The sequence below is a fragment of the Chrysoperla carnea genome, chromosome 1 (genome assembly GCF_905475395.1).
Source record: "Chrysoperla carnea chromosome 1, inChrCarn1.1, whole genome shotgun sequence".
In the NCBI taxonomy this organism is placed as follows: Eukaryota; Metazoa; Arthropoda; class Insecta; order Neuroptera; family Chrysopidae; genus Chrysoperla; species Chrysoperla carnea.
The window spans coordinates 74,712,132-74,725,085 of NC_058337.1; the positions used below are offsets into that span (position 1 = coordinate 74,712,132).

At 28.4% G+C, this 12,954-nt stretch overlaps 1 protein-coding gene across 1 annotated transcript; it reads left to right on the plus strand.

Moving 5' to 3' along the window:
- Positions 1 to 1,115: 1,115 nt before the first annotated feature.
- LOC123291033 (tektin-1-like) lies at positions 1,116 to 5,476 on the plus strand. Its single transcript, XM_044871467.1, has 8 exons — positions 1,116 to 1,244; positions 1,307 to 1,738; positions 2,419 to 2,702; positions 3,221 to 3,447; positions 4,120 to 4,414; positions 4,484 to 4,706; positions 4,801 to 4,955; positions 5,260 to 5,476. The coding sequence occupies exons 1-8, from the start codon at positions 1,221 to 1,223 to the stop codon at positions 5,474 to 5,476; spliced, it is 1,857 nt and encodes a 618-aa protein (XP_044727402.1). The 5' UTR covers positions 1,116 to 1,220.
- Positions 5,477 to 12,954: the final 7,478 nt, after the last annotated feature.

The window sequence follows — 12,954 nt, forward strand, 5'->3', positions numbered from 1 at the left end:
GAACCAAAATTTGAAAGCAATTTGATTTAAAAATGTTTAATAAATATATAAAAGATAATTTTAGAAAGCAATCAACAATAAATTTTCCCAAAAATTATCCAACTGAAACAAAATTTGTATTATACTTAAGTTGACTTTATAAAAAAACTGCTCGTTTTATTATCTTACATTTTCTTACATTTTCAAATGTAATACTTTGTGCAAAATTTGTCAGAAATAAACGTAAATCCAACCCACTAATTGCTGAAGATATTCTAGATACTGCAACATGCAAAACAGGGCTTTCTATCTCATGTAATTGATATAGTGTGAAGTTATAAATATTTCTGTGAGGTAGCGCTAATATTGGTTCTGCAATAAGCGAACATTGTTATGTGTGGTCAATATTGTTATACGGGTGTGAAAAATGGGTGCTACGGAGCGATATAGTAAAAAGGATTGAGTCGTTTTACTATAGTGCTATAGATACATGCTTGGAATTAAATGGGACAGTTTTACTACAAATGACAAAATGTTAGAATTAATTAATCAAAATCAAGTGCTGGTCAGAGTAGTTAAATAACGACAAGTCTCGTATTTTGGCCACATTATGCGATCTGACAAGTACCATGTACAGCAGTTGGTGCAACTAAGGAAGCATCAGTCTACAAGAGCCAAAGGTAGAAAAAGAATCTATTGGATGGATGATATAAAACCTGGCCAAAGATGAATCTACAGAAACTTGTACATAATGCGTCAGATGGAGAATTCTTGCAAGAAGTGGTCTCCAACATCTCCTAGAAGATATAGAACGCATCATCATCATCATCCAACAAACTATTAAAGATAGAGCAAAGCTTGCTAAATATCTAACAAAAGAATAGAGAAAAAAATACGAAGGCCATGTTCATACCATGTATCAAATGCTTGATTCGAAATACCCTACCAGTCTCTTGATTATTGGTCTTTAGTTCATATACAGCCTGTATACATTTTCCCGACAAATAGAGCTCCTTGGATTTCATACTTTGTATCCAAGCTTTTATTAGAATTTCTGTTTGTCTTTTTTTCCTAGTAATTTTACAATTTTTGAACTTTGTTTACATGTATTAAATACGTTAATTTTTAAAAGTTAAAAGAAATGTAGACTTGTAAATTTGTTTCAAATGACAAGTTTAAAAAAATTTATATTATTAAATAGAAAAAACAAGTCTCGTTTTTGAATCAATTCTATTTTAGACATGTCGACGTTCGATAAAAAATGCGTAAGATATTTGTTAAAAGAATAAACGCCATTCAAGTAATGAAAAAAACTTTTTTTAATTAGAAAACAGAACGCGGGGTTGCACAACCACGAGTCGATTACAAAATTGCTCATAAATACAGTAAAGGAGAAAGAAGCAAGAATGAAAAATCGATTCCTAACCAACAGACACTTCCGTCTTCCCCGAACGTTAACGATCATCAAGGTACTTCACAGGAACTCGAAGACACTGTAGGACCTTATGTACCAGGACAAATGTCCATTGTGCCATATGCAACACCATATTCAACACCGTACGGCGATTCAAAATTTTGCCCATGCACTTCGAATAAAATAGATTCATCAAAATATGTTTCCAATTATGCACCAGAAGTTTGTGTAAAAAAAGAGCCAGGGACAGCAAAAATGGAATCAAAACCTCCATTTGCAAAAACTAGACCTAAGCAAGAAAGTAGTCATCCCATAGACGACTTTGAAGACACTCATCCAGAAACTGTAAGTACATATAAAAAAATTTTCTTCTATTCGTTATTTGAAAATTATATTGTATATGTTACAAGTGGAAACAAACAATTGACTGAGTGAATTGTTGAAATACCATGTATAGACAGTGTTGATTACTCTGTCACATTACACAACATACATGTCACACGTACAAATAACTGATATACCCATATAATACTACAATTTCCGCATAATACGCGCTCTCACGGGTAAAGAATGATGTTTACGAAAAAATGTTTCAAATAAAAGTTGTTTATTTTTTTATAAGGAACATTTTTTGCATATAAATTTTTTTTTTATCTCTAACGGTTTACAAGATGGGTCCTACGGACCCAAGACTCAATTGACCTATGTTGCTCATTTACGAACTCGACCTTACTTTTTGAGTAATCGTGATGACAGACGGACAGACAGACAGACAACCGGAAATGGACTAATTAGGTGATTTTATGAACACCTATACCAATTTTGTTCATAGCATCAATATTTTTAAGCGTTACAAACTTGGGACTAGACTTAGTATACCTTGGTATATTTCATATACATGGTATAAAATCAAACTGCACCTTAAATGTTTTCTATGCAAGAATTCCAACTTTTGGAGCAGCATGTTTATCGCAAATTTAACATGCTTCTATTAAGTCAACTAAGACGATTTTTTTTTTTTTTAGTCTTTCAAAATACCCAATATGGAAATACCAAAAATAAATACTACTGGGCCAACAGCATGTTATATGCCACAAATTACTGACGCCATAACATATCAAAATAAACCAATGGGGCCAATTGGTCCCTGGGCAAGTGGAGACTTAAATTGGGCTCCTTTGGCAGGTTTAACGGGTACTAGACCTGTAGTTGATAAATATACAATAACACGTTTCAGTGAGGCTGAATGGCGTACACGAAATGGGAAACTGGTAACAGATACTAGAGATGCAATTAACCAATCATCTATGTAATTATACACGGTATTATAAAAATTGAGGAGGGTGGCGACCATTATCTTGACTTTCAAAGTCAATTAAAGTTTTAACTCTAACCAAATAATGAAAAAATTTTTAATGCGAATTTTGTCATGAAAATCGGTATATGATTATAAAAAAATATTCTAAGTAACTTTTTCTAATACTCTTTTTCCAGTATCTCTAACCATCTCTAACGCTAGGCAAAGTATTGAGAATCGGCTCTATTTGTCAATTTGTAGTAGGCTGAGTTTAAAATTCTGATTTCGGTTAAGTATCTTAAAAACTGTGACCCATCACCCTGTATGACTGTAGAAAATTTCAAATCGATTTTCCTTTAACTAACGAAAATGAGGATGTCTTCATGTTAAATGCGACACACTGTATAAATTTATACCGCATCGAATACAGAAAATCTCATCCCGTTATCATGTCTAGAAAAGGATTATAATTTTTATACATGAGTGAATTACACAAAGGGCTGTATTTATATTAGACATTATGTCCATAGAGCTGAATTTCAAATACAACAAAATTTGCAAGCTGTAAGTAAAGAGGCTGACAGGATACAGCAAGAAAATACAAAACGTTTAGAAGATCGAGCTAATGAAATACTACGTTGGAAATGTCAATTAGAACGAGCTATTATAGCGGCAAATGGAGAAATTAACGATTTAGAACGTGATCGTACTAAATTAAAACAAGCCGGAGCCGTGTTAACATTGCCTGAAATGATTGGTAGGAATATGTTGCCTCAAAATTATTATATTAAAAACTATAAACCTGAAATAGCCTGCCGATATTTGAAAATTGCTTAATTTTCGATTTTTTAATTACTTTTCTTCAATGGATTTAAGACGAGGACAAAATTAATGATGAATAACCCTTAAGATTGATTATGCAAAAGTTTTTGATCAGACTACAGAGTGTTCAGATTTAATTAACAAACAAAAAGCAAGGATTTTCATACAAAATTATACCAATTTAACAATTCTTGTTGAATCGTTGATCAAATTATGGGCTGTACCGAAATTAACAAAGAAGGAAAATTATTTGAGAGAGAAAAACATTTTTTGATTTTAAGGAACAGAAAAATCTTAAGGAACAAATCTCTTCGCAACCAATAAACCATGAATATAAATTATCACTTTATTTTCTGGAATTTTCAGAGTGCTGAAACGGTCATCATGTTTTATCTATAATGATTGGCAAAAAGATATTCGTATTTGTTTGATTATCTCCCCAATCGGCCGAATTTAAAGATTGCCTCAGCAATCCAAAATTTATCAAGCCCCCTTGAAAAATAACACTCCACTTACAGGGAATTTTTGTAAGGGAAAAAGTTAATAAAAGTTAAATATTCGTTAATCCTCACTGTGTAACTAGTTAAATTTAAATTTATTTATGCAGTTGGCGAAGCATTAAGCTTACGTACAAGTCGTATAGAAACAGAACTTGTACGAGATGACGTGGAAGAAGAATTAATGAAAGAATATGCATTAATACATGAAATTCGTGATGTATTTGAACGTTCATTAGATGATATAAATCGACAAATGGCTGAAAACAAAACAGCAAAAACACAATTAGAATTCGATTGGAGCGATAAAACCCTGGCATGCGAGATTGACATGTTAAATGCGTCTTTAAATAATAGATCGAATGTTATTTTATTTAAACCTGGATCCACGCGAATGCAAATGGAGTATGTTTTTTGTATTGTAAAACTATAATTACAACTATATAAAATTTATTAAATTTTTTTGATTCATAGCCAAGCAACACCTGAGCATTGGTTACATTTTACAAAAGAATCAATTGATCAAGGTGAACGTACTAGAAGAAAATCATTTGCTTTAAGAAGTTCATTAGATTCCATTTTATTGAACGCCGCGCGTGATTTGCGCGGTCAAGCTGATCGAGTAGATAATGCGTTACAACAGAAAGTTAACTGTGTTAAAGAATTATTGGATACATTAGAAGATCAATTACAAAAGGTAATTAATTAAACAAAATTTGCATCCTACAAAATTTTGGGACTTTACTGTCCAAAAAACTTGGGGTGGGTTCTGTACAACATTTAATTTTTAGGTACTAAAAACTATTGCTCAAATGGAAATGGAATCAAGTGCAACTGACCACTTAATTCGTCGATTGGACATGGCAATGAAAGTTGCACAAACACGATTAGATAATCGAACAAACAGGATGCGTGTAGAAAATGTCCGCGATCCAGCACAATATGGGTAAAAAAATTTTATCTGCCTCAAAAATGACCTAGAACTCAAATATTTTTATAAGCAAATTAGAAAAACTTAGTAAAACAATTGGATAATAGTTGCTGCAATAATATCCTTGTTGGATATCAGTACTATTTAATTGTCGCACTCAGGTTACGGGGCTATGTGACACACTACCATCCGATATATTAATTTATTTACACACTAAATGGGTAATTACCCCTTTAGCTAACACTTCCCATGGGAGCAGTTAACAACTTAGCCCTAGTTTGCACAATAGACCATTAAATGAGATAATTTTAATTTTCAGATTAATAGATGAAATTAAACAAATTGGTCAACAAGTAACATCATTGAAGTCAACCTTCGATGCAAGTGATAGCACATTAGGTGCTTTGATCAAAAATCGTAGTGAACTTGAACGAAATATAATGTTTTTACGTAAAACATTACTAATTGATCGAGATCGTATTGGAAAGTTAAGATCATTTTACCCTTCAGCAGCAGCTTTAATGGGTAAAGGATAATAACTTGATGACGAATCTTCGTTGTGAATAATTATTACAAAATATATTTGGAATTATACATGTGATGTACCTACGGTTTAAATTACAATTTTTCTAAATAAATGTTTTTAATAATCTACAATCTAATTAACATCCAATTAACTTTTTTAATGCAAAATTCAGATTTAAAAGGATGCAAAAGTTGCCTTTAATCAAACCCATCCAAAATTTGAAATAGGAATGAATGATAATAAATCGCAATAAAAATTTAATACCTGCTCATTCTTATTGATAACCATTTAAAAAAACTGAATTTCCGATTCATTTCAATGGGAACTCTATTCGAAAGTTAGGTAATGGAGCAGGAATAACCATATCCTAGGATTTCTTACTGCACGTCAAAGTTTCAATGAAACTTGATTGAATGTGTTGTATGGGATGTTTATAAGATTGTGTGGCGATAACGATGGCTGTAACAATTAAATAAATTGAAAAGTTATATCTGCTTTTATCCGCGAAGAGAACCGTTTTAGAGTTTTAGTTCATATGAAGTCTTTATGAAAATAAGTGCGATATTTTTATACATCCCGTGTAAGTGGACCAAATCACTTATCGTAAAAAATAATGAAAACGCTTTTTTGACATGTGTGTTTTTCACACACGCGTGGATTTTTCTGATAGTAAAAATTCTATATTTTAACTTTGCATTAGTTTACACAGAAAATTACTCGCCTCCACTTGTCAATTTCGATAAAAGAACAAAGGCAATATTAAAACAAGTAAAAACAAACAATTGACTCAGTTAATTGTTGAAATACCATGTATAGACAGTGTTAATATTTTTATAAATTCTAATCTATGTGTTATTCTGATGTATGAGCTATTTTATTGTAAAATTTCATTAACATCCATTCAGTAGTTTTTGCGTGAAAGAGTAACAAACTTTCACAAAACACTTAAAATACTTCTAAAACGTAGAAAATTAACATGTGTCGTTAGAAAATAAAATACTTATTTCAATCCTTTTACAACTTGCGACTTAAACTCATCGTTCTCCATTTACATTCGTAATATATTAGCCATAAGTGTTAAGGGTTGATCAAGGAACGTGTTTAATACTTACCCCTAATCTCAGAGCTATGAATGAGTCATTTTATTTATTTAAAAATGGTATAATTGTTAATGGGGCGGAATTTTTCACTTTGCCCAAGGACGGCACAAAGGTTAAGTCCGACCCTCCATAGTATCCACCATAAAATTGAAAATAATGAAAAAGGTTTTATTAAAAAATGATAATAAAATTAAAATAACGTTCATAATATATAGATATATTTCAAAACTCCAATAATGTACAAAAAATATCTGTATAATTAAATAATGTTTTTTGTCAATTATTATCATTATATCCTACAATAATTCATATTTTTAATTAAGTTGTAAATAATGAAGTCCTGTTTTTATTACACATTTTAATTTTTATTTTGTTGATAATTTTTCGCTGAAATTATTTTCAAAAGAGTGTTGTTCAAGTAAGTGTATGTAGAATGTATGTGTGAATATCCAAGTAAATGAGTGAGAAAAATAGTAAGAAAGACGAACAAAAATCAATGTTGGAATTATATATTTACACACTGTTAAAACCTATTTGAAGATTAGATTTTATTTGATAAATTCTCTTCGAACAAATTGTTAGATAAATCATGCAATGTATCAAAAATAATCAAAATGGATACCACATCCTAATAGGGGCTGCTGCATCTTTCAACTTTATGTGTTACATTTTTGCAAATAGGATAGTCGACTTTCTTCACTTCTTAGAAAATTAACAAAGATTTAAAATTATAAGTGCTAGTCTTAACGAGACGATTTATCAATTATGTGGTCGTTCTTAGGGACCACTGTCACATTATTTCGATTGTCGGAAAATATGCTCGCTTGTTATGTGAGAGGTACCAGGATTAAACTGTTCAAATTAATATAATTAATATACAATAAGGTAGATATTCTAATCTTACAATGCATGATGGGAAATGTGCCAAGACGTGAATTAAGTTTAATATCATCAGTAAATTATATAACATTATTAAATTTAGTTTTTTAATTATTTTAAATTAATAGTTACAACTAATTTTTAATTATATGTTGATAAAATTAATTTATTTACAATGCTGATTAATTATTTTCATAGGTTACGGCTTGACATATTTCCCCCACCATGCATTGCAGGATTATAATACCTTACTATATATTTCTTCTCATTTCAAATAAGCATTTACAATGTAGATAAAATTACCATAATTAGAAATAATTTAAAAATAGTCAACTACCCTATTGAATATCATTTATTATACCAAGAGTCGAACAATTACGAAATTCTTACGGTAGCATCAATTGATAAGATAGGCGATATGAATATACTCTACTATACACGGAACGAATATCAATCAGTGTCGATCAATCGAATAGCAAACAGTGACTTGACGGAATAATTTCGTTTCACAAAGTACGATCGTTTCAAGAATTTCTTACTTTTTCATTATTTTAAACAGTGATCCTGATTCTCAAGACGTTTCCAGGAGAGTAATTCGTATTTTTCGAGCTATTTTTAATCAGGGGAGAGTATCCTTTCCTTTTGCTTGGGAACGTAGACATATCAATACCATTGATTTAATCATTGGATAAAAACAATTTTTTTTTTGTTGAAGTAAATCAGATAAACGCAAAGATTCTTTAAAAGGTGATAAGCATTAGGAAACTCTTCACTTTTCCACATACAGTGTGCCCGCACTATTGTACTATAAAAATACATATAAAATAGAGGATAAAATTCTAACAAATTCTATCTCACAAAATTTATCATTTCATTTTTTCGCAAATCGAAAACTTAAAAATTTTGTATTTTAAAACATTAATAATAAACTCTGATAATGAATTTTAGTAAATTATATTTTCAACAACTTTTCTTATCATAAAAATTTCAATTAAACTAATGTTCATCGAAAATTTCTGCAAATTAATAAAAATTATACTAAATAAATCTATATCTCGTTAATGATTAGTCGAAACCAAAAACTTTAAAGGAACTTTTTCCTTAGAAATTTAGCCTGTCGATTACTAAGCTCTCCGAATTAGTTTACATTTACTAAAAAAACAAATACAGGATACGACTAAAATTTAGCAAATCTGGTTCATGGTATTTTGTCTGAATATTTTCAACTTCTTTCAGAAATCAAGTGAAACGATTTGTTAATCTCACGAAGGGCCTGTTATGCCTGTAAAATTTCCATGAAGAATTAGTTACTTTTTTATTGCTTTTTCATTTACTTTTCACGGAGGATCCGGTATGTACGATTTTAAGGCTCGACTTGTTATACTTCAACTTATTCAGATTCATTAAATAAGATTGCAATATAACATCTTGGAAATATTCACTCTGAGTCTGATTAATTGCATAAATTACCATCTAAATCTGTCCACTTTTCAATGGTATAATGTTGTGGATAATAATGAAGGAATATGGATTAAGAAATCAAGAAAGAAGGTGGTTTGGATCATTTTTCATAATTTTTTCATCGTAATTGACAATATAATTAATTTATATAATATATATTTATATATATAATATTTATATAATATAATATGCATACTATTTTTTTAATTTTTTTTGTTTGTTTTTGTATTTAAACTTATGCAATAAAATTTTACTAGGACTGCTTCCACTTCATATCTGTCATGTGCTAGAATGATGATAGCAAAGTAGAAGTTTCCTAGCCATTAGTAACAACTTTTTTTTGTATGTATATATAATTATTAACAGCAGTTTAGCCAGGTATCACAAAATGTTCGTTCAACATGACAGCCAATTATAATAATAATAAAATTTTTATATCAGCCATTCATATCATCTCTATTAAATTTTACACTCAATTTTTAATTTAATATTTATACACACACGCGTTATCCCCTTTTACGGAAAATTTATAAAAAGACAAATTACGATTTTTTTTTTTTTTTAATTTTTTATTTTTGTTTGGACGAAATATTTTATGTTTTTATGAAAATATATACAAAAATAATTTTTATTTTTACAATTATATATACGCAAGATTAGTTAATAATGAAAAGTAATGTGTAGTGGGTGGTTTTTATTTTTGAATAATTTTTTTATTTAAGTGAGTAAAAATATTTCCAAAAACTTCACAACTCTGTAAGATTTATTATATATATACAGAGGCTACTTTTTGTATTGTATTGTATATAATTTTTACGAAATTTATCAGCAAAGTTTCGTTCGTTTTTTAAATTCTCCCAGGTTATATAAGGTCGTACGCCATAAGTAACATGAATAGTCATACATTACTAAATCATTGTATGTAGTGGTTGCGTGCAGACCTGAATTTAGGACCTTAATATGAATTTTCACACAAAGATTTCATCATTTATTTAACAATATTGCCTACATTTTTATATAATATTATTCACTGTTTATTTGAAAATATTGACAATATTATTACATGAATGATGAAATCTTTGCGGGAAAATTCATATTAATAATATAATAAAAATATATAGAAGATCGGTTCTGCAGGCAACGAATACACACAACTACATACTTATATGTTAAAAATTATCTTTTCGACAAATCGGGCAAGAATCGTTTTCTTGGTTCCAAAAACTTGGACAAAAAATAATAATTCATGTATCAATAAATTGTTTTTTGAAAAAAATCTGTAGAAAAGTTTTTAAGTTATGATGTAAAATGTGTTACTTTTAGTCAACTTGCTACATTTAGCCCATGCAAAAATTTCAGCTTTGATAGCTACAATTTTACTAGACTGACAAAAAAAAGTAAATTTAGCAATTCCCAAGGGGACAGTTATTCTTAATACCAAACTTTGATTATAAACTTTTTACACTCGTTACCCTCACTTGTGGTTAATTGATAATTAAATCGATCTCAAGTTGAAAATCTATTCAAATTTTAGAAAAATCTACAAAAATACTGAAGAAATTATGAAAATATCGTTTTTCTAGCGTATTTTGGAGATTTTTTTAATATTTAAATATATTTTTAAATTGAGATCGACTTAATGCTCAATTAACAAGTACAGAAATTATGTATTAATAAACTATAAACCAAATAAAATAGCCAAAATTAAAAAAAAAAAAAGTATGAAAATTTTATTTCTGTTAAATCCGGCTTCTTGTACTTCAATGATAAAATAATAAAAAGATATAATTGAAAATGTAAAAAACGATTCCAAATTCATTGAATGTTTCGCTACGTTATCACGATTGATGACTCCGATGAAACATATAATTACACTCGCACGTAAGTAATTACATTTGAAATTTTATTTTTTGTATTTTCTACTTTGAGAGACCTGAGAAAGCCACAAATAATGTCAAAAAGTTAAGAAAATAGACATAGTTTGATAATTATTAATTACTTTCGACGTATTTTATTAATTTAAAAATAAATTATTCAAAAAAATATCATCACACCATACACAAGATAATAATATTAACTTACCTTGTAAAACAAATTGGCCGCAAAATTGTGTGTATACGACCATTTTATATCGAATAATTTTTATTGTTTTCACGTAAATAGAGGAAAAATCTGTAAAAAATATTAGAGATGCACGACAACGCGACGTACATACACAACTCTAGATTTAAGTTAAATATAAATTTGTTTTCGTTAAAAAAAGGTTTGTTTCTTAGCTAAGATAAATTTTTTTTAATTGTTTGTATGTTGACAACGAACTGGGCTGAGTTTTGTAGGCATCTTGTGTAACAAAATACACACGACGATTCACACCCCCCAATATATTGGGGTAAGTTTCCGTTTATCGTTTTTAGGGATTCGTGTAACACAAAAATTCAACTCAGTGCATTATTTATTAAAAGTTTACACATAATAGAAAAAAATTCAACGTTACCAACACAAATAATAAAATTAAAAATAATTAATATAATATGATAATAATAATTAATAATAATAATAATATAATAATAATAATAATAATAATAGTATTTATAATTAATTAATAATAATAAAAAAATGAACAGCGTGGCAAAAAAAAATAAAAGAAAAAAAAACAAAAGATAAAAAAATTAACGATGACGACCACATTTAAAAATTAAAAATCACTATTAACAAAAAAAAGAAAAATATATGAAATAATATTTACAAAATGATATTTTCAAAAGCAATAATTTTTTTAGATACAATTTTTTTTTCTTTTAATTAATAACGATAATTATTAACAATTGTAAATGAATTTCAGGTTTTTTCTGAAATGCGTTCCATACATTATTATTATTACGTACGTCAAATTTGTTTGAAGTGAACTTTCTTTGAACCTAACTTGTTTTAATTTTGCAGTATACTGAGCCTTCAAAAATAGCAACAACAAAACAAAAAAAATTTAATTACTTTGAAATAGTGATCGAATCTATAAATGAAGGACTTGATTATAAAAGTTAACCTGATTACCAACAGGGAAACAATTTTTTCTTCAATTACCATAAATAGAAAGCTAACAGAAAGAAAGTACATATACATTAAGCAATGTTTTTAAGAAAGATACTATCATATTTTTGCTAGTATACTTGTTTGTATGGGTGTAAGATCGAATGTATAAAGACCGAATGCATTAGTCAAGTCATAACTACACTCCATATGTACTCTCTCATATCCATGGATGTAGCATGCGAAATGATTTATCAAACGTATAGTACTTCTGTGTGTATGCAATCATCCTCAGCTTTTAATCTAATTTGGCGTTGGACAGTAAGCAACACTCGTTTTCATATCTGAACGGATCTGAGAGTTTTTATTATTCAATTTTAAAATGTATAGGCAATTGGAATTATCAAAATATCACAATTTTTGTTAGTTATATTAAGAGTGTTCTAAACGGAGCTAAATTTCGTTGAGTCAAAAATCTTAAAAATAATTTAGAAATCGTTCGGATATTTTTCTAATAATTACATTCTCTTTTAGTGAAATTGAGATGTAATCTACTAATTTTTTGTTGTTATTATTGAAATAATTCCTTAAAAAAATACATTTTATAAATTTTTTTAAATTTTGTTTGAAGGTGCTGTTTTTCTACATTTGGCTGTATAGAATTTTAGCAAACTTTCATGAAGTAATATAAATATTTATATTTATAAAATTAATTCCTACGCAAAAACATGAAACAAATAGCAGTGAAAATTCAATCCATATTTTTGACGTTCGTTATAACAAAATTTCTTCTTAATAAATTTTATATTATTTTAAATATATTTATAAAACGTAACAGTTTTATTTGTTTATATTTTTTTGGTAAAGTAAAAATAAAAAAAGAATTAAGTTACAAAAATTTCAAGTTTCATGAAATTTTTGAACTTTTATAAAAAAAGTATCTGTGGCATTCAGTTGTTTGTTTAAAAAAAAGGAAGACGACCAAAATATTTTGTGTTGGAGTAGTTTGTTTTCAGAAAGG

Bases quoted from the DNA above. Each gene is read 5' to 3' on its own strand.
- LOC123291033 (XM_044871467.1), top strand. From the start codon at position 1,221: ATGTCGACGTTCGATAAAAAATGC. The intron at 1,245-1,306 runs GTAAGATATTTG...TTTTTTAATTAG, and splicing joins CGACGTTCGATAAAAAATGC to AAAACAGAACGCGGGGTTGC. The intron at 2,703-3,220 runs GTAATTATACAC...TTATGTCCATAG, and splicing joins GCAATTAACCAATCATCTAT to AGCTGAATTTCAAATACAAC.